The sequence below is a fragment of the Pungitius pungitius genome, chromosome 11, assembly GCF_949316345.1.
Source record: "Pungitius pungitius chromosome 11, fPunPun2.1, whole genome shotgun sequence".
NCBI lineage: Eukaryota > Metazoa > Chordata > Actinopteri > Perciformes > Gasterosteidae > Pungitius > Pungitius pungitius.
In genome coordinates this window covers 6,787,360-6,810,384 of record NC_084910.1, presented here as the reverse complement: position 1 = coordinate 6,810,384, position 23,025 = coordinate 6,787,360, and the positions used below count along the sequence as shown (strand labels likewise).

The window sequence follows — 23,025 nt, the reverse complement described above, 5'->3', positions numbered from 1 at the left end:
CTTATCGAACGCCTACGGTCTGGGGTCTTAATCACATAGTATCGCTGAGCTTACTATCTATCACATATGGACCAGAGAAACGGGCTGAGAGAGACGACCCTGGAACGGGCTACAATGCTAGAACCAACTCTCCCGGCACAAACAAACGCTTAACCGGTCTCATCTGTTTAACGAATCCAGAGCGTTCTTGGTGGCACTGACAGACGTGGGGGACAAAACGTGTTCCTTCAGAACCTTTAACGGTCCTCTTAGTGTATGTCCGAACACTAAATCAGCAGGGCTAAACCCTAACTTGCACTGTTTCTCTACTAGCAAACAACACAAATGGCACTCCCTCATCCCAATTTGTATTTTCCATACAGTAGTTGCGGATCATGGATTTGAGGGTCTGGTCCAACCGCTCGAGTGCTCCCTGGCTTTCCGGATGATACGCACTCGAGACCTGGTGGGTAATACCCAAGTCTTTTAGAGAGGTTACAAACAGTTTGACATGAAATTTGAACCTTGATCTCACTGAAGTACTTTCGGTAATCCAAATGTAGAAAGAAACTTTATTCTTGCTCACCTCAAACTGTCCGAGGTTGGGAGCTAACGGAACCCCGACACCAGCCTCTAACTCGAGCTGCCTGATTTGCACCTCTTTCTCTGAGTCTATTTCTTTCTTTCTAAGTTCGAATTGTCTGTCCTTTTCCCTCTCCCCTCGTTCCATCTCTAGGCGAGCCAGCCGGTACTCCTGGATCCAACAGAGGAACGAGGCGAAAGGTCGGCCCTAGGGGAGACAGGACACAAACCAAAACAAACACCCCCAAAACGTAATTGCTGATGCCAACTGGAAAGTTGCTTTTGACGTGCCAGGTAAATTTATCAAGTACGTGTCTTTGAAACAAAACCTTATATAATCCCACTCACCCATAAGATTAAGTTTATGTATTTGCAGCCCTCTGAGTTATCATGTTCAGTACTTTTAATATGACATTGAAGTCAAAAAGGCAAATAGATTTTATTATTTTCAAATGGCTGTTGCTTTTTGTTCTTCTCAGTTGGGACATTCAAGAGGCCGGACCTGGACAAGGAGATGATTGCTGAGGGCTTCACGTCAGGTACATCCCCGTTGTTAATACAGGTATAACTTCAGTCACAACACCACGACCAGTGGGGGGGGGGGGGGGTGGGTGTCCTGTTTGCGAAAAACTTCCCACGACAATCTATGGAGGTCGAGCAGGTGGTGGCGGCAACTTTTGAATACATTACTCTTGTGTTTGTTAATGTCTACGCTCCTGTTTCCGGACCTGAGAGAGTAGTTTTTTTAAAGGTTTTAAGCACTGTTTTAGGCAGCGTTTGTGATGACGCTTTTTTATTTTTAGGAGGAGATTTTAATTCCACTGAAAATGATCTCTTAGACAGGAACCACATCGAACCTCATGGCCCGTCGCAGCGATCTCTTCGGCAGATGATAGAAGAACATGAGGTCGTTGATGTGTGGAGGCGAATGAATGGGAATGGGACAGTACACATGGGCCCATTCCAGAGGGAGTACTATTTCTTTAGCCAAGCTAGACACGTTTTTTTGTTTTAAACACCATTTTAATATTTTTAAAATGTGCAGTATGGTGCCTGTTTGTTTTACTGATCACGCAGTTTTTTTGTAAGGTTTTTATAAATAATTTTAAATCAAAGAGCGCATACTGGCTCTTTTAGATGATTGTTTTTTTAAGGACGTGTTTAAGTTTTTTTGGAGCGGTTTTATCTAGAGACTGAAATTGTGGAGTTGCAGAATATAGCTGAATCCACTGGAGATCGAGACCACATTAAGGATCTCAAAAAAAATCTGCGCTAGCAGACCTGCAGGGCACTAAGGCTCAAGGGGCGTTGGTGAGGTCACGCTTCATGAGTGCAGCGTTGATGGACGCACCGTCCAAATTATTCTTTGGAGTGGAGAAAAAGAATGGACAGAGCAGGGTCATGCACACTCTACACTCAACGACAGGACAGGAGCTAAAAGACCCCAAAGAAGTCCGGAAGAGAGCGGTGATTCTACTCCGAGCTCTACTGCAGTGAGTACGTAAAGAATGATGGATTATTTGACTCTTTTTGCAGGGAGCTCCCCAAAGTTCCAGAAGACGTGAATGTCGGTTTGGAGAGCCCTCTGTTGGGAATTGAATTCTATGCAGCTCTGCAGGGCATGGAGGGGGGTAAGGCCCCAGGAATTGATGGGATTCCGGCAGAGTTCTACAAAGAATTCTGGAGCGTGATGGGAGAGGATCTTTTAACAGTTTTTTGTGAGAGTTTTAAAGACAAGACTCTGCAGCTTAGTTGCAGGCAGTAGTGACTTTGCTGCCGAAACAAGGAGACCTGCAAGAAGTGAAGAACTGGCGACCGGTGTCCCTTCTCTGTACAGATTACAAGATCCTGTCAAAGGCATTGGCAAACAGGCTACGAGAGGTGATGGACCTGGTCATCCACCAAGACCAAACCTACTAATAATACTAATAGAATATACTGGACAATGTGTCCTTAATTCGGGATATTTTGGACATCTCTGGTTCATTGGGCATTAAGACTGGTCTCATTTCACTAGACCAGGAAAAAGCTTTTGACAGGGTTGTGATAGGGCGCGATGGGTGGATATTATGCTTTTTGAACATATTATACTAATTAAAACCTGCAGCGTGGGAGCTGCAGTTGGGGAGCGGCACCGCGAAGGTCATACAAAGATAACACGTACACAATATGTGAACTCTTCGCCCCCGAAACCCCCGCCCTCGCACGTTCCACCCTGTTGTGTGTGTGTATGAAAAATGAAATAAAAGGATGGCAAAAAGGAAAGTTCGTCGGAAGTCGACACTGCAGACGTGGTGTGGCTGGGCTTCCCCTTTGCAAAGTTGACAAAATATACGACTTGTCTGTGGTTTGTTCTCGCCTCTCAGTAAGGTTGCAGAAATACCTATCATAACTTGGTGCTGAGACCTGGATCCCAACATACCCAGCGCCTGGACCTCAGCCTGCGGACACACTGAAGCCCGTCGACGGCCCGACTCAGCGTCAGAAACAAAGACCGAGGGAGCAAATTCTCTGCCCGGCCAGTGACTAGAACTTCCCCAGACGAGGGGTCCAGGCTTGGATTGGCGGATCGAGGACCAAGGGAGAAGACCCACAGCAGAGTGCGTATCAGGTTTTTACCCTTTTTTCCATAGAATAAGAAAGGTCGAAGAAAAAAACGTGCACGTTAAAAAATAGGAAAATACGTATTGTGGGGTGGGTTCTATGTGTGTGTGTGTGAATGCTGTGGCTCTGTTGGATCAACTTAAACCAATGGTCTATTGAAGTAAACAACCACAGATTGGCAATTTTTGGGTACAAAACAAAAGTCGATACGGTCACGTCATTATGGGTAATTCATGTACCAAAGCCAAAACGACCTTAAACGGTGACACTCTTTTTATGTTCCAACAAAATCCCGAGAGTGTGAAATACTAGCGGAAGTGGAAAAAGAAATATGGATTCAACGGAAAATTAAAGTCTTAATTATAGAAACTATGTGTAAGGACCTAAAGGCAAAAGTTACGGTAAATACGAAACCAAAAAAAAATTAAAATTAAAAAAAGCGAAAAAGGACATGACTAATTGGAGGTGGAGGAGGACAGTACAGAGGAGACATAGGCAGGGCGAGGGGACGAGGTCAGTTCGGAGGGAGAGCAAAGGGAAGAAACGAGGAAGGTTGTTGGAACTGTGAAAAAAAAAAAAAAGACATTGGGCTCGCGACTGCCCTGGCCAGGCGTCGGGGAATAGAGAAAACCAATGACAACCACAGAGAACAGTCCCAACGTAACAGTAGTAAAAACAAAAAAAAGATAACAAAACAGCTAAAAAAACATCAGAATGTGAAAAGAAAGGAGAAGGAAGTGAAACTGCGGCACTTGGGAGTTGTTCAACGCATTAACTATATAACGGGAAGAAAGTTGAATTTTTATGCAATACCGGAGCATGCAAAACCGTGCTCACCCATGCTCCTTCGTATACAAAATAAACTGATCAGACAGTGGTGGTAAAATGCGCTAATGGAGAACTAACCCGTCATAAAATGACAAAAGACATGATCATGAAAGACCCAGCCACTGGACGTACCTGCGGAATACCTGTGATTATCGATCAACATTGTCCGGTGACGCTGTTAGGGCGGGACACCATGTTGGCCCTAAAATTATATGTCACCCCTGTTAGGGGAGGAATGGTGGTAAAGCCGTTAAATAAATTAACTTTAATGGTGGAGGATGTGAGGTAATATTTTTGTGTTATTCCGAAAACATGCAAATCTGTTATTTTAACCTCAGGATGAACGAATAAAGAAAAGAAAGTATAAGTGTTTTATTAATAATGATGAAGTGATAAAAGGTCGCTATTAGCCGAATACCAGCACACAGGATATGTGTTGGTGCAATTAATGATCATAGATCCAGAAAACAGGTTTACAAACGTGACAACAATCGGTATTATCAAAGTATTGTTCAGTTCACCTGTTTAGTCAAAATGAATGAAAGCTGTTGGGATGAAGCCTGAGTGACTGATGTGAAAGAGTTTGACAACAAGCAATTTTTGTTTAACTATGGGGGGTAATTAATTAGTTACACAAAAGCTAAAAGAAGTGTATTAAGTAACTCCTCAATGTGTCTGAGAATAAGAATTGGTGACGTGCAGTGAAATGTTTATACAAAGACTCGAGGTCAGAGATAAGAGATGCACAAGCATTGTTTAAAACAAATATGAGAGAAGACTAAAACAAATCTTTGTGGAAACAACAAAAGGTTTTGAGAAACTAAGGTGTCACTGAACGGTGGACAGATATGGAGGGTTGCTGTATGAATGCGGGGAAAACGGTGGGGGCCAACAGGGCACCCTAAAGGATGCTTCTCCTATTTGGAAATAAGCAGATTCAAGAACACACTGTGTTCAATGAAATTAATCCGAAGTGCAAATATTAATCTGGGATATAATTGGATTATGCACTTCACTCAAATTCAAGGGCATAACAAACAGACCTATTATTAAAAAAAAAATCATTCAATTGGTTTGGTTGGACATTTTTATATTTTTCTTTTAATTACGTGCTATACTTAGTATAAACAAGAAAGAAAGTTGGCAAAGCCCTTGTTTGTGTCGCCGTGGTTTTACTCATGTTATTGCTTGCTTCACTTTCATTTAATCTAAGTATTGATTTGTGATTTGGTAGTCAGCTACCTAAAGAGAGCCCATGGAACCCCCCCAAGGAGACTAGGGGGAACTCGTTTTGACATTTTTTCTTTTTTTGTTGTGTTGCTGTGTTCATTCCTGATCTTCTATTTTTGATGTTTTGCGTTTGCTTGCTAAACCTAAGACTTGGTCTAACAAAAACATATTTTTGGAATATTATCTGTGATTAAAGAATAGAGTGGAATGTAATGGTAAACTATGTTATAACATAGTCTTATGCTAAAAGAGAGATTACTGTCTGTATTGAAGTGAAAGGCAGAAAAAATCAAGGTTTCCCTGAAGAAGGGAGGGCAAGTCAACTTGCTCTCACACAAATGCTTGAACAAAGGAACTCTGTTACCCCCATCTTAACCATGGTTCTTATCTTATCTTGGTTTGCAATATTTCATACCTGCCACTGAGGATGGCCTTCATGTGTGTGTTTTAAAGCTCAGTGTTTTGACCGCTTGGAGACACCATCTCTGCAGAGCACCATAATACGTGCTTTGACCTCCTGTATGCAAGCAATAAATGGACTTTAACAGCTTAAAAAAATAAAAATAAAAATATAAAAAAAGATAGATGATTGGTATTACAACTACTGAAGTAAAATGCCTAAGGACAACGCAGGTTTAAATAAACAGTAACACTGGTGGTGAACGTTTCAACAGGAAACCACAAACCACCTGATCCACTTTAAGGAAATGCTTTTTGGGGAAAAGTTTAACTGAAGTAAGACGATGGTAAACCCTTATGTGAATATTTGGCTATTTTTTTGTAGGTCATGTGTAACGTGCATTAAGCACAATCCACAGGGGAACCTACGCCCAAAGAGCGGGAGGCGCATATACCGTGACAATGGCTCCCATTTTGTAAACGAAATAGTAACAAAACTGAGCGTCGTTATGAACATCGAACTGAAAAATCATTGTGCCTACCATCCTCAGAGCGGAACGGAACTGTAAAAAGCCGACCAAAGAAATGCATGACAGAAACAGGCAAACCATGGCTGGATTGCATAGATATAGTAAAAACATACGTATATGCACATAGTTCCAACCCAAACCGGCCCCACACCTTTCGAACTAATCCATGGGCGCCCCTACCGGCTCCCACTAACACATCCAGACTTAGAGAAAGTGGATGAAGAAGAAACATTAGTAGACTACATGAAAAAGACCCTAACCGGGAGAGGGGTAAGAGAAGCGAATGTGTTGCCAGATTCACCTGTCTCTCCTACCATCTCTGTGCAGGTTGGCGACTGGGTGTTCATCCGTGTGATCAAAAGAAAGACGTGGAGTGACGCACGCTGGGAAGGGCCGTTCCAAGTCCTCCTGACGACTTCAACCGCTGTAAAGATAGCTGAAAGAACCACTTGGATACATCTCTCTCATTGTAAACTCTTTCCCCTAGACAACCCGGATCAGTGCCCTGAACCTGTGACGACCACGAGTAGAGGGGAAGTCTGACTACAAAGGGGACTGCCCGCATTAAAAGGCAGCCGTCTCAACGTCAGTGAAGAAATCAGTGATCCCTACTCATTAGGCGTCAGACCGGGGGATGGAGCCTGAAGCCATGATGGTTGTGGGAGAGGAGAGAGACCAGCGTGGGGACACATCCCTAAAACCCTGAGTTAAGTACAGGCATCACAGCTTCCCCAACGTCTGTAGAGCCCTAGGAGCCTTGTTCCTGGTGATGTTTGGAGTGTGGTTGTCGTTTCTGTTGCAGGACATAAAACTACAGAAGGCGACAGCAGGAGACCCAGAGGCAAGCACCACCGAACCCTAAGGCCCACAGCTGCGTCTAAAAAGATGAACCCACCTGAAAGACGACCCCTGGGGAGACCAGGGAAAAGAGGAAAAACACCCCAGATTGAAAAGTAAGTGGTTCAAATATGTAAAACTTTGCCTCGCAGCTACAACAATACAGAATGCTATGTGTGCTCTAAGATGCCCTATGCCTCAGATCAAGTTACGCTGCATGCTACTAGAATAAGTAAGGCTCAGGAATTACACAGTGAAAGGAAAAACCATCCCCTAATCGGTAGTCATCGATAACGGCCAAGAAAAAGGTACCGTATACATGGGAAACACGCTCAGATCTTGGCACATGGGGAGGACGCCCCAGTTAACCTGAACGGCCCCTCAAATGGGACCTACATGACCCAAGAGGGGTGGTGGCTGTGTGGTAACAATGCATATCTGACCCTCCCAGCGGGGTGGTACGGAGTGTGTGCCCCCATATTTGTCTCAGATTATACAGTGTTTATCTCTGCAGAGCAACCCCTCCCGCGAGCGAAGCGCAGTATCCTAGTAGTGGCCGCCCGCGACCCGATATGGGGAACAGATGTACCCAGTGAATACAAACACTGGCGGGACGACCAAAAGGTGACGATTGCCCTGTTTCCATGGATAGGGGAAGGAAAAAACACGCTAAGACTAGAAACCATTGATTACCGTCTTGGTCTGTTTATTAACAGCTCCATCCTTATTGAAGAAGCCCAGAACCGCGAAATCGACAGTATTTGCAGGTCAAAAGGCTCCGCCCCCTCTTTAACGCAATGCAGATTTGCAATTTTTAACCATTTTGAGGAAAGATGGTCTTTCTCTCTCTCTCAGTGCATGCTGGGAGTGAGTGGATGTGTGTGAGTGGGTCTGCGAGCGAGTGAGTTGGTTTTTCGAATTTATTTCGTTTTTCTTTCCCTAGTTTATGTGTATTACTTTAATGTGGTTAGGTAGTTGGGTTTCACCTTAATCTTTGTTGAGAGTTTTTGTTTTGTTTGTTTGGTGTGTTTTTCTCCTACCTCCTACGTCCTAAGGACGCCGACCGGCGAGACCGGTGTCCTTAGGATGCCACGGTAAATGGGGAAATCCTGTCCCACCTCACGCGAACGCATGGCATTAAAACCAGCGCCGGCTTTCCGTGCAGCGTGGAGGACATCGGAATGGCTGTGGGGGAAGTGGTCGGCACAGCAGCGTAAAATCGGCCGCTCGGATGAACGGGGCCGTAGTCATATTCCTGGACCAGGTGGATAAGGTGAACCGAGTCGTCGAGGCGGGCCTCACGGTACAAGTGATGCCATTAACGCAACCGGCCACGAAGATGGTTTTATCAAACCGATCTAAAAGATCTTGTCTGGATGCAGGTCTCAGTTACTGAAACACGTTGTGTCCCACCGCAGACACCTCTAAATGATTCTTAACAATCGGAACGCAGAGCTTAACCTCCGCTTCCACGTTAAGATAGATGATTACGAGTACGTGATTTTTGCAAGTTCGTCGGCGATGAAATGTTTCGGTTGCGGCGAGGAGGGGCATACCGTGGGTGCCTGCCCCAGGCGCGGGGACCCGGTTCTGGAGTGGAGTACTAAATGGGGCGGTGGAGGAGGAAGCGGGGGAAATAAAAGCTGCAATGAAAAGGAAAAATAGAGGCAAAGCCCAGGCAGCGAGGCAAAAGCCATCAAGGTTGGGGAGGAAAAAGAGACAGGTGAGGAGCAGGGGCAATCAGGCGATAGTGAAAGTGAGGGATGCATATCGGACAGCAGTGACATTCATACTGCCAGTTTAACAAAAAGTCAAAGAGAAAAATTATACAGTGCAGAACTAAAAAATAAAAACGTTAAAAAGTTAAAAATAAGAGAAATCAAAAAATTGAGGAGTCTTTCCCGGACCTGGTGTGTTTTTATAATTCAGCCAGACTCCGCATGAGCCAGAGAGAGGAGTCTGGCTTCACAGATCCAGAGGTTTTTAGATTAAAGAAACTTGTGCTAAAAACTAAAAGAGCAATAAATGATGGCCATGAAAAAAGCTCCAATGTGTGTTTTATTTGATTTGTTGGTTTTTATTTTTGTTTTATTTTTTTTATTCATTATGGGTACTTTTAAAATAGGAAGCCTGAATGTGAATGGAGCCAGAGATGCCAGGAAGAGAGCATCCATTTATGAATTTACAAAAACGAAACGTGTGGATGCTCTTTTCTTGCAAGAGACGCACAGCGACAGCACCAACGCGTCCGACTGGAGAAGGGAGTGGGAAGGGGAAGTCCTGCTGAGCCACAACACCAACCTCAGTGGAGGAGAGGGCTTCCTCTTCTCCAGGTCTTTTAAGCCAGTCTCCCTGGAGGTCAAACACATCATCGAGGGGAGGTTGTTTTTATTCAAGGCGCGGTTCGACTTTTTTACTGTTGTTTTTATCAATGTGTATGCTCCAACAATCGGTGCAGAGAGGAAGCTGTTTTTACAAAAAATAAATGAGGTTTTAAATTGCTGTTTCCCCCGGAGGATTTTTTATTTTTAGGAGGGGATTTTAACTGTACTGAAAATGCAACCATGCAGAGCCACATCCAGCTTCACAGGATGCTCTGAGGAAGCTGGTCAATTCCCACGCCCTGGTGGATGTGTAGAGAAGGATGCTTGCCGAATGCCGAATGCCGGCAGTACACGTGGTCCCACCTTAGAGAAGGTAGACTCTCCTCAGCCAGGTTAGATCGGTTTTATGTTTTTAAGCAGGATTGTTCCCACTGGTTTTACTGATCATGCTTTGCTTTCATGTAATGTTTTTATTGGAAATGTTTTACCTAGGAGTGCATACTGGCATTTTAATTCCTTTTTAGCTTCGATAAGAATTTTAGAGATGGGCTTCTTTATTTCTGGGGTGTTATTAGGCAGAGGAAGAGCGAGTTCAGCAGCCTCAAGCAGTGGTGGGACCACGGTAAGATCGAGATTAGGCTCCTCTGTCAACAGCACCCCTTCAACGTCACCAGAGACATCACCAGATCTATGAAGGACCTGGAGACTGATATAGTGGAACTAGAACGTTTAAGCGAGTCCACAGGAGATTTAAAGTCCTCAAAGTAAAAAAATGGCTCTGGCCGACCTGTTTGACGTTAAAGTACAGGGCGCACTGGTCAGGTCCCGATTTCAGACCATCACGGAGATGGACACTCCCTTTAGCTTCTTCTTCGGGCTGGAGTAGAAGAGTGGAGTGATCCACTCACTGCTAGGTGACGCAGGGCAGCCGGTGGTGGAACCAAGCTAGATTTGAAGGCGAGCTGTGGGCTTCTTCTCCTCCCTGTATGCCAGTGAGTACAGGGAGGAGGAACCACTGATAGAGGAGTTCTGCAATGAGCTACCTCAAGTCTCAGAGGAGACCAACCAGCAGCTCAACAGGCCCATAGAGGTGCAGGAGCTGGGGGCCGCCTTGAAAAGTATGCAGGGACGGCGTGCTCCCGGCATCGATGGCCTCCCTGCTGAGTTTTATAAGGCCTTGTGGGACATCTTTGAGGAGGACATCCTCAAGGTACTAAATGAGAGTCTGGCCTCTGGTACCATGTTGATGCAGGAAACCTGCAGGACATCGGCAACTGGCGCCCTGTGTCCCTGCTGTGTGTGGATTACAAGCTCCTGTCCGAGGTCTTGAATGGCGTGACGGCCTCCCGGTTCTATCCCAGAGCCTGGTATGAAAAAAATTGAGGGAAAACTTTCCCAGTGGAAATGGCTGCTCCCTCAAATGTCTTTTAAAGGTAGAGTTTTAGTTTTAAACAACCTGATAGCATCCCAGCTGTGGCACCGTCTTAGGTGTCTAGACCCTCCCTCGGGCTTCTTATCCCACATACAGAAGAAGATGGTTGATTTCTTTTGGTGGGGTCTTCACTGGGTGCCACAGGGGGTGCTGTTTTTAGCCAGAGAGGAGGGTGGGCAGGGCCTTGTCCATCTGGCAAGCCGGACGGCCACTTTTAGAATCCAGTTTGTACAAAAATATCTTCCAGGTCCGGTTGGGTTGGTGTGGAGAGATGTGGCCAGCTGCATTCTCAGACGTGCAAACAACTTGGGGCTGGATACTGCTCTGTTTTTAATTGATTCTAGTGTTTTAAATTTAAAGGGGCTGCCTCCGTTTTATCAGGGCGTTTTTAAATCGTGGGCCCTTTTTAATCGTAAAAGATGCCCACAGTTGTACTCTCTGTACTGGTTGTTGAGAGAACCTTTGATTCATAAAGCCAGGTTGGAGATCCGCAGCAGTGGTACCCCTGGCCTGACGGGGACCCTGGTGAGGACAAGAGTCCTGTGCCTGCAGCAGCTGGTGGACGCAGTGGGGCCGACGCTGAACGACGCTCCGGCTCTAGGCTCTCTTCTGGGTCTACATTCTGTCTGGGTGGCAAGGAGGCTCCTGGAGATATGGAACCAGAGGCTGACGGTGGAGGAGAGGAGCCTCCTCCAGGGAGCCAGACCCTGCAGCCCCTCACCCTAAGATGTACCTGAGCCCGGAGCTGGGGGACCTCACCGGCCCCCTGCTCGCTACGACAAGCCCAAAGAGTCTGACATTGCATGAAGCAGGAAAAAAGACTATACTTCAATTGCGTGAAATGCACAAACAGAACTGGACTGTGTAACAGGCTCCCCACTGTGTGGTCCAAGAGACTGGGACAAAATGGACCTGGCCCACAGTGGAGGATTTTATATAACCCCCCATCAAAAAACAGACTGCTGACCTCCAGTGGAGAATTTTACATGGCGCTGTCGCCTCCAATGCTTTTATCTCTGTTATTAATCCTTCTGTTCTTAGCCAGTGCCCATTCTGTGATCTTAGAGAGACTATTTATCATGTTTTTACTGAGTGTAAGAGGCTCACAGAGTTCTTCTCTCTTTTAACATTGTTTTTTAGTCTTTTTAGCGTGGTTTTTACAGAACAGGTATTTATTCAAAAAAACAGAAAAGGAAAAGTGGCAGCTCCTAAACTTTGTCTGTGGGGAAGCAAAGATGGCAATTTATTTATCAAGAAAAAACAGAGTGGAAAACAGCCTGGGCCTCCTGCCCCTCCCTATCTGGCTGTGTAATATAAGAGCAAGACTCTGGCTAGAGTTTAGGTTTTTTAAACACATTGGCGATTTGGATGCTTTTAAACTAAACTGGTGTTTTAACAACATTGTTTGCTCTGTGGTCCATGATGAGCTGGAATTTGCACAATTTTTTATGTGAGTGTGTGTATATATATATTGTTCTTTTTGTGTGTGAGAAAACTCAGTAGCACTTGTGATCTTAAAATTGGTAAATAAGTAAATAAAGTGCTTTCAAAAAATAAAAAAATCTCTTTCTCTCTCTCTCTCTGCCTTGAGACACCCGGTTTGCTATTTAAAAGAGTATGGTTTGTTCCGAGACACAATACTACACACACACACATTCCATGCATGCACTCACCTCGACCACCACCTCCATTCTGACTACTTGCTTGTGGTATCCCCTCCTTTTTGTCATAGCCTTGCAGCCCAGACTGTGACATACTGAAGTCTATTTTAAGGAACAAAAGTATGCTTTACCACACCAGGGACATGCGTGGTACATGGGGTAAAAGTAACCCGAGGGACCTCTCGAAGATGTGACATGGAAATCAACTTACAAGTTACTCCCTCGTCTAAATCATTTAGCTGAAAAAAGATCACACAGGGCACTTTGAACTTTCGTCTTCTAATCACCTTACGCCTTAAACATTCCAAGTGTGGTGGGCCCGCTCGATAGTTGAGGCTCGTACCAATACTCCTTTTAAGTCATGATATCTTGCTACTGGCATGGTAGGGTCTTGCTACTGGTGACTCATTTAGGACAATTGCAAACAGCTTCCGTGTTGGCGTCTCCATTGTCTCCAGTATTGTCCCAGATGTTTCCACCGCTATTTTGGACTGCCCTGTGGAGGAGCTCATGGCTGTGCCCACCACCGAGGACTGAAGGTCAATTTCTCTTTTCCTCTCTGCTGTGGAGCACTGGATGGAAAGCATGTTGACCTGAAATCCCCTGCTAATTACGGATCCCAGTTTTAAAAATACAAGGGAATCTTTTAATCAGTTCTCCTGGCGGTTGTAGTTGCACAATATTGTTTTGGAAAAAAACGGAATGGTGGGATTCTGGCCAACTCAACTTTCGGTCAAGCACTAAATTCTGGAACCCTCCAACTGCCTGCTGACCTGCCACTACCAAGAGCTAAAGACCAAGGACTTCAGACACATGTCTTTGTCGCAGACGAAACCTCCATGAGGCCATTCCCCGGCCACATCCATCCAAGTGAGCGATGGATCTTCGATCCGCATTAGCGTTACTGACGTTAAATTGGTATACGGGAGTATTTGTCACGGTTTGGTTCTGCTTCTTGTCTTATTTTGTAGTTTTCATGTCTCTTGTGTTCCTGGGTAACTTCACTTCCTGCCTTGTCCTGTGATTGCCTGAGTGTTCCCACCTGTGTCCAATCACCTGCACCTCCCTAGTGTATTTAAGCCCTGTGTGCCTGTTGTCCCTGGTCGCGTCATTGTTGAGTGTAACCGTCGTTGGTGCATGTCCGTCCATGGTTTTTTTCCATTGGTTTTATTAAAGAAAACCTTGTTTTGTTTGGAAAACTCTGCGTCTGAGTCCTCCCTGCCTCGACCCGCACCAGCCGTCCTGACAGTATTACTGTTTTGACATTTTCCTATGAAGTTGCTTCTTGGACAGTCACGTTTTACTGCACCGTAGATAACAGTAGTAGACAGACAATAAAAATACATTCTTACCGAATTCATGAGTGGCGCTGAAAGATTGACATAATTATGATTGAACCTGCTTGCTGAGTTAAACATTAAATATAACGTTACATTTATTTTAGAGGGTTTCACACGTGCCGGTCAAGCTAGCTTTAGTTTTAACAGCTTATGTTTATGCTTTCAAAATCAAAGCGATAAAGTTAAGCTCCAAAAACTTTAACTAAGAAATTAAGAATATGGCAAATGGACGAGGAAGTTTGATAAATGGAACAGTGCCAGTGAACGGTATCATTTTATCATGTAATGTTAGCTGAAACTTACCTTCTGGACTGAGCAGCACTTTCTTCCCGCTTCTAGCATCCACCTCAAAGGAAATCCCGTCTTCGGTGGTCAAGTGCGCATAAGCATTAGAGCCGATTGCAGTTGAGTATCCTCCTCTCATTCTTTTAAGTAAAGGTTACTTAAGATGAGAAGTTTCATAACTTTCTGCATCTGTGAGATGAGTTAAGGGCACTCGTCTTTTTAAAGTAAGGTCAACAATTAAATTTTACAGTGCAAGCGAGGGTGAGTGAGGCCTTCATGTCATAGACTCTCTGGAGAGTCAATCCTCTGTGGTATGGATTTGCTTGTTTGACTAAAGTTTGCAACCTGGTATGTTGTCAGTTTTATTACTACTTTTAATGAATTCGCCTAAGAAGATCTCTGAGCTGTATTTACACTTAAAGCCAATGTCCAAAACAGTCCTTTTGTTCTCCAAAGGTAATTTCTCACGTCTGACACAACAGCCGCGGTGAGATGAGAAACATCAAATTGAAATTGTATTTTTCATTAATTGCCTGTAGACACTCAACTGATGGAGAGGAATTACAGGAGCAAATGTCACTTACTGTTTCCAATCCCCCACTCCCCCTAATTTTTTGCTTTATTTGTTTGAGGGATGCAATTGTGCTTGAGCGTGGTTTTTCCTGACCTATGGAATGGCTACTCTGAGGGGACTCTGTTGATGTTTCACAATAAATCAGATGTGGCATGACAATCTGTGGTAAGAGGCTCAGGTCATAATAAGTGCCCTCATACATAAATTACCTAGTTAATGCACAGCTAATCATCCAGACAGACGGAGGGCAGCGCCCGCTGGCAGTGTGCGCCCGTAGTTACATTGCATGAAATGGAATTGACATCAGCAATCAACCTACGGTATTGTGATGGAGGTTTGCATGAATATCCACTAGGGAAAACCGTGATTGCAGTTTTTGGAGTTTACGCTGTTGGTGATTAAGTGCTCACATTGGAGGATGGGTGTAAATAAATATACAACACGTATTTAGAATTTAAACCAGTCAGTGCATATCATGCCTTGAGGTATGTTTCTGTGATGTTGCTGCCATTATGAATTGTAGGGTCTAAAAGTGCAACATCGTGATATTTGGTGTCCATGCACAGTAAGTAGTCGGGGGACAGAAAGGCATGGCAATTGGGGAAGGGAATATGATCAAATTGCTTCTTGAGCATCAATGCTACAAAATAAATGTGTCCTGATGGTGCAGCACAACATTAAATGATAAGGCTTGGAATCTTCATGTTGAAATGAAAAATGCCTTTTTAACCCTTTCAGATCACATCCCTGTTCATATTGGGCATCCATTCACCTATTCAACAATATACACACAAAAAGCCAAGAAATAATAATTTTCTGTGTAAAAAGAATCAACTTTTTTAGCTAGTGCCAACTAATAGTATTGTGACTTTTAATAACCTTTTAATAACCTTTTATTCAAACCCACCATCACACACACACAATTCTAATGTTGTACCGCAGCAATACATTAAAGTCACAGTGCCATCATGTGCAGTGATATCAAAGGTTATTACGTCTGCATCAAATTTAATAGCAGTCAATTTTGTTAGGGTGTCGGGCTTGTGCGGGCTGGGGAGGGTGAAAGGTGTAAATGGAGTGTGCGGGGTAATTTCAGGAGTGGCTGTGGAAACGCACTGACGCTGAGGTAGAGCAGCCCCGGGGTGCCACGCAGCTTCTCAATAGAAGTGTCAGAGTGGCTCACGGAGGATTTTTTCCCGCCAGTCGGATTCAGTCAATGTCGCTCAGTCGAGGAAGCACAGAGGTACTTACGTCTGCCAGAGTGACAACGTCCATGAAATTCTCTCGCACACTAACCCACAACAGTGGATTTCTACCCTTGTGAGGGCATTTTTATTGACTACATCCATCGCAATGGGCCCCAGATTGAAGATCAAAAGATATATTCACAGTTTTTATGGATTCACATCCACACATCATTATGCGTTTTGTGTGTTAGATGGTTCTGTCTACACCTGCTGACATAAGCACATCCATCTTGAATCCTTCTTCAAATATATCTGGAGCTCAAACCTGACAGGGGACTGGCTTATCTAAGTTATTTAGAAAATCAATTAATTTTAGAAGTGGATATGAACTCACAATAAAGGATGCACACATTGGGCTGGAAAAACGTCATCATAGCTTATGAATTAATTTAAATCACATATAATCTATAATTCAAGTATTAAATGGAGGGGATTCAAATTAACTTAACTCTCAATCGAAATATATGTGCTTTAGTTTAACAAAAATCATTTATAATGAGCAGAAATGCTCATGTTTAATCAGAATTGGTAAAATAACAATTCAGACTTGAGTGTGCATGATTTAGTGGTTTATCTATGCATTTGTAAATATTTATTAGCAAAGCAGAACATTTTATTCAGCTTTATCCTCATCCACATTAAATATTATCCTTCGCTACAACCTCATTTCCCTCCATGTCTACAAAGGCAGGTGGCCCATTCACTTTACTTTTGTTCCTCACTTTGCATCAGACTCTACTGTGTGGGGTAGATGCACGGCATTGGTGTCACAGCATTTGGTGAAGAGGTTCAGGCCATTAGAGTCTGTGCTCTGAAGGCTACAACATAGCAGGTTGCTTTTTTCTGCCTGAGAAAAATAAGCTCACACTGACTAGCAGTGTCTGACGTACACCAGCAAACGCATAGATTATCAAATACAAATCTCCTTTAATGGACTACAGACTGATTCATGATTGTGGCAGTTATCTTTAATATCTTTATAGATTTGTAATATACAGTAAAAGCTTTTTACTTAAACAGTGGCTGAAATGTCTAAGATATCACCCACAGATACAACAATGATTATTTCAGAAGTTCCTCATTAATTCCCCGCTGTCATCAACGTCATTTACAGCAGCAGCAGCGGCAGGAAGCGGTTTCCATTGAAAAGAAAACGCTGCGATAAACCCACTGCACACTATGTGCTCAGCAGCAAACTGCAGACAGGCACAGTTTGACGAGCGTGTGAACCCAGTGGAGCATTTAGCCACTAAAGAGACAGATATGTCCCTCTGGAGTTGGGTCGAGACCAAAAACAAAGCCAGTGCTGGAATATTTAAACATAATGTTGCTCGTCGTTTGCTAGATGTATGTACGGGCAACTGTGTGCTGCCTCCCCAGGTGACCAGATCAAGTGGATACTGTTTTGGAAACCAGAAAAGCACATTTATATTGCAGTAAGCCGCACTGTATTGATATGACTAGGTACCCGTCTCCAGATCAGTGTCAAGTTGATCAAGTTTAAGAGTGTATTTAGATCTTGTTCTGCTGTGGCAAAAATCGAGGAAGAGGGTCAATTCTGGTTTGAATCTTTAATATTGTCACTTGATTTACTTTGCTGACATTAGGTGTGTGGTGGGGTTCTTGTATTATTGTGTGACCCCCGGCAACCCTAATTCCTGTCGACTATGTCAAAATCGAGTGTAGAACCGCAATCTTTAAAATGTAATTTTTGGTTGATAATAGTGGATAATGTGCTTGTGAGAGTATTTTTTACAGATGAACATATATGAAAATTATAAATAATACATAAGTGTTTGGGCCATTAGTACAGGCAAACATGTATAAAGAAACTGCAGCTGGAAATGCCCACTTTGACCTCCCCTCAGTGTAAATCATCTTTGACGGACAGAAGATAAACAAACGCATTCAATAGATGTCATGTGTTCCAGTTGTGGAAACACCGCCAATGGGAATTAGTTTCAAAGAGAAGGAAAGGTTGTAGTCTTCATGAAAGAGTTCACAGAGTGCATTTTAATTATTGCTGCTTTATTGTGTCCAATTGTGATCCAGCCTCTTGTTTTACAACCTCCTCACAACAGGAAATAAGATGCATTGTGCAGATTTGAAAGTCTCCAAGCCTTTAAACCACAGTGACTTACTTACCTTTTAGGCTTTTTTGCTTTTTAACAACGCATTGATGTTGGAGGTCAGATACAATGGCTCAAAATACGCAGAATAAGCGAGGGCCAAGCCACTGAATGATTAAAAGAAGGTACATCTCTACAAGGTGCAAATATTATTGTAGTTTTTGGCATAGCTGTTGAAAGCAGATTCTGCTCACTTGTGGGAGTGATTGCAGAAGTAACAACTGAGACCACGGAACACTCAAAATAACACATCCTGGGAGCCTATATCTTGATATACACTTGCATAACCCGAGCACCAGTGCCAGAGTTTAACATATCCTATATACAAGCCTGTAAACATGCTATTTGTGGTTTGATACCTTAACTACAATTGTTTAAATTATGATTGCTATTTCAAACTGGTGCTGAACTTTGAATGAAAGCCAAACTTTGTATAGAGCCCAGCTGTGCAGCTAACACAGTACTTCCTCTTTCACGGTAAACAGAGAGTGAACACAACTCTACCTCTGGTCAAAACGACAAGCACACTGCTTTCAGCTTGCAAATACGAAGCAATAATGAGTCTGCGGGGTCTGTAGCTCTTCCATCTGCTGCAGAACTTAAGAGATCTGCGCTGTTGTTGGAGGCCAATTTGGAGATGGCTACAGCTAAATTCGGGCCTTAAACTACCAACTGAGATGTGAGGATACAACTGTTACATAGCAAATGTGCTGTAGTCACACCCGTGTAGAATGGAATGCTTTCATCGAGATGTTGTGATGTTTTTTTCATAGATAACCTTGACATGGCAGAGGGAAGAGAGATCTTGATTCATTTGGCCGTAGTGCTGTCCATCGCTCTCACCTCTCTGACAACACTCGACACAGACCAGGAGCTGCAGGACAGCGGCTTTGGCCAACCACCGCCTCGCCACGGTCTCAAGCTGTTGGCGTGGTACGTTCAAGACTGCGTGGACAACAACATGGTAGCACTGTGCGATCCTATCAAAGGAGAGTATGGATTTCATGAGTTTAAGAACCGAGGGCCCAGACGTCTGCTTCCAGTAATAAAGAACAAAAGGCAATACAGGTACTACACCATTGGAAACCTCCACTCTGCCCATGCCGACATGCTGCCCTTTGAAGTCAGGAGGTACTACAACCGCAGCGACCCTGAAAGTAACAAGGACAGAGTTTTGGTAAGGTACAACATCAACAATAAACATATTGAGCAGATCTATGCATCTGCACATTATCAGCCAAGAGAGACGTACATAATTGGCCCAAATCTTGTTGACTCTCTTCGACAGCCAGCACCCAACATTGAAATGTGATGTACTGCAAATGTAAGATCAGAATATATTTTTCACACATGCTTTAAACAAGCTTTGATTCAAATATTTAGCTGCTGCTTTTTATTTTTTTAGAATGGGGGAGTCAGAAAAGATAACACTGACGGCCTGCTTGCAGAGTATACAGCACACATGACTGAAAATGTTCAAATGTGCAGCATGAGATTCTTTTTTTCTTCATCAACAGACACATTGATGTTTAGTATGTGTTTGCTCCTAGAGTGTCAAAAAACAATGCTTGACCTGTGTGTCTGCTCACTCACAGAGGCACATTTTACTGAGACACATAGAGCTTTTAACTAACTGTTGTTAGTAGTAGACGCTCACAGCGACAAAATTAGAACAGGAAGTCACCGGGTTAGAGGACAATACGTCCACAACTTACTTCAAAATCCTACACAAAAGGCCTCATTTCAGGGACCCTGGAAGCCTCTGCTTTAGTGGCTCAATATGGAAACCTGGCCAAATAGAAGTAACTATAGCAATAGCAAAAATATATTAAAATACAAAAAAATAACATGCAGGGACCAGATAATACATCCTCTATATAGATCACAGAACAAGAGCGCAACAAGCAGCTTCATTAAAGTAAATGAGAAAAGTACAGGAAATGAAGCACGTTTATTGTTGGTTGTCTGTACTTTTTTACCTTTCCAGAGTCATGTATGAGTATGAGTCTGTACAAATCTGTATGAACTCCAACAATAGGAGGCCGTCAATCAAAATGTTTACTAATGAGTTGTGAAACATGACGCTGCCCACCTTCATGGCCAAAAGGTACATACTCTCGCAGAACTCACTTTTAGTATTATGATGACAAAGCACCCTCATGCCTGCAGTCGTCAAAACCCACAGAAAGGCCTCATTCATCTTCCGCTCTCCTCTGTTGCCAATAGGAGGACACCATTTAGAGCACCGCACGCTCACAGGTTGAATTCAGATTTGATTTGCGCTCCCACTAAAAAAATAGAAGAGGGCTCGTGAAGGGGCCGGTGAACAAGCAGAACCAATCTCAGCAGATAACAGAGATTTATAGGGTCCTCACTTCGTGCAAAAATATGTGGCAGACTAAACATACACCGCCTGATGTTGTTATACGATCTACGGATGGCTCAAACATGTCCTCTTAACGTACTGTCTGTAGTTACCCAATGTGTTTTAATAATAAATGTTCTTTTTGGAGTTTGCCAACCACCTCAGCCAAGCCACACTGTATACTGTCAAAATGCTGAAGAAGCCAGGCTAGCATTGGCAGCAGCCAGCTAGTCCACTACCATGCTTTGCATACTGTTCACATCACAGTTGGCTATTTATTTTAAGGTCAACTATTAGCTTTCAAGTCCAATCAAAATTAAACTGCTTTTAAAAGTTTTGTCTGCTTCAGTAAGCTAAATATTGGTTATGTGTTCTCCCTTAAAAAGTTGTTTTTACATTTTTGGATTACATAATTTTGCTCTTTTTGCATAAATTCAACAAAATAAAGTTCTCGTTTACATCAATATCAGTGGCAGGATATGTATTTTCTAGGTGGGGATTCAGTTTTTTGTACATTTGAACAACAACCTCAATATGAGGCTACAGTTGTAGGTTATGTGTTTTGTGTACAACTCATATCCAAATAACCCTGAAATTTAAAGTGAAATAAAATGTTACATGAAGCTCAACACCTACAAATGCAGTAACTGTAGCCACATGAATATGCGCATGACGTTACTAAAACAACGCACATTCAAGAGCACATCCATACAAATAGTTGAAGACAATATCATTCTCATATACGCTCTCATAAGCGTCTGTGGATGGTGGTTGTCCCTGCAGTGGTCCTGCCGGACAACTTGTTCTGCTACTCACAATTACTTGCATCATTTGTGTTATAGGAATTGAATGTATTGTACATCTTTTACATTGTTGATTCTGTACACATGACATCCATCCCAGGAGAGGGATCCCTCCTCTGACGTTCTCCCTAAGGTTTCTTCCCTTTTTCCCCCATTGAAGGGTTTTTTCATTTTTCATTTTTTTTTTCCTGTGCATGTGTGCAGACTGTAAAGCCCTCTGAGGCAAATTTGTCATTTGCGATTTTGGGCTATACAAAATAAAATGAATTGAATATACTTTAATGTGCAAAGTCTCTAACTTCAATCCTGTTTGGGCCAGCAGAGAAAGCTTACCTGGCCCTAACAATCACAGCACACTAGGGCGGGACAACATAGTTTCAATCCGAAGAGACTTGTTGAATTTTGAACACTGCTTTATTATAACATGCACAAATATTGATATTGAAATGTGTTTGAGGCTTGGACTCCATATTGCCGTAGGATAGAACAGGGGCCGGGATGCTGAGCCAAGCTATATCCCCCCCTTTGGGAGTCCAGACACTGGTGATGGTGGTAGAGAATAAGTTGCTCCAATTTCCTGATGTGCCAGGTACTGCTGTAGATTGTAGGTGTCAGGGCTGGTGGCCGGTCGCCTTTGGTGCGCGCTGAAATGACAACTGACATCAGAGAGAGAGAACAGTCTTTTAACGTTTGCCAGCACTGCCGCAATTGATTTACGGTAACGTCGCCCACGTCCGGTTGGCTGGTACTACCCGACCCCGCCCCTATTCAGCTGGCCGTGCGCCCCCATGGAGAGAGGAAGCCTACCGGGAACAGCAATGCCTGTCCAGTCTTCCGGACTGAATTTTCGCCTAAGCTTCATTTGATTTCAGGAAATAATACTGGCCTACATCCATCTGACCACTTGCACATGCCCATACAACATATGATATATTCCAGTATACCGTCTTCTTATTAATTACAACTGACCAACATATTCCAAAATTTAAAAAAATAAGGATAACACAACAGAGAAGCAGACATCAAAGTCAACTATATATGCAGTGTCCTATTTTTAAATGTCTAATGTCAAGGTCATTAATATAAAGTGATTCTTCCATCATCACCTTGTTACTTGACCATTGCCTTGAACATTGGAGCTCAAGGTTCTATACATGTATAAAACACGTCCTTATAAAGTGTGGATTAATGCAACAGCATCTTAACAACGAACTCTAAAGAAGTAAGTTGACAACAACTTGGTAAAAAATGCTCAGTCACTGACCCAGAGTTTAAACCAGGAAGCAGAGTCTTACACACTTCTTTGCGCTTCTATCTGAGCAGTCACTCACCCATAGCATAATTAACCCTATAGGTACCATGTCTGGCCCATGGACACAGTTATTTAAATCAAAGGTAAACAACGGAGGAGTTATATTAAATAACTTAATGCAACAGTGCAACATGATGAGGATTAAAGGGTTACTTTTGAATATTAGATCTCTGCCATCTAAAGCTGTTTTAGTAAATTAACTAATATCAGATCACTATGTTGATATATTTTGTCTTACTGAAATGTGGCATAGGGAATATGCTTAAATGAAGCGACTCCTCAAAGTCATGTTAAAACTCGAGACACAGGTCATGGGGGGGAGTGGCACCGATTTATGACTTAAACAGAATTATAACTAATTTGAAAGCCTGGTTTTCAAGCTTTAGCAACCAACCTGGAAAATAATCTAGCCGGTTAACTTTGTATTAGTGTACAGGGCCCCAGATTTTCACAGTTCAGTCCTTGGAATGGACAAGGTAATTCATAGTGGGTGATTTTAACATTCATGTGGATGTCGATAACGACAGCCTTAGTACTTCATTGTTAGATTAAATTGGTTTCTGT

The 23,025-nt window shown here is 43.2% G+C and overlaps 1 protein-coding gene, 1 long non-coding RNA gene and 1 other non-coding gene across 3 annotated transcripts; all 3 read left to right on the top strand.

Moving 5' to 3' along the window:
• The first annotated feature begins 375 nt into the window (after positions 1–375).
• On the top strand, positions 376–1,101 carry LOC119198130 (uncharacterized). The gene is made up of 3 exons (XR_009957073.1): positions 376–445; positions 716–855; positions 1,041–1,101. It is a non-coding gene; the product is annotated as an uncharacterized LOC119198130 (transcript).
• Positions 1,102–2,440: 1,339 nt separating this feature from the next.
• Positions 2,441–12,251, top strand: LOC134102887 (uncharacterized). Its single transcript, XR_005114482.2, has 3 exons — positions 2,441–3,161; positions 6,640–7,105; positions 11,221–12,251. It is a non-coding gene; the product is annotated as an uncharacterized LOC134102887 (long non-coding RNA).
• Positions 12,252–18,540: 6,289 nt separating this feature from the next.
• Positions 18,541–21,313, top strand: si:ch211-198c19.1 (uncharacterized protein LOC100151013 homolog). Its single transcript, XM_037455018.2, has 2 exons — positions 18,541–18,660; positions 18,755–21,313. Exon 2 carries the CDS (start codon positions 18,766–18,768, stop codon positions 19,291–19,293), a length of 528 nt encoding a protein of 175 aa, XP_037310915.1. The 5' UTR covers positions 18,541–18,660; positions 18,755–18,765; the 3' UTR covers positions 19,294–21,313.
• Positions 21,314–23,025: the final 1,712 nt, after the last annotated feature.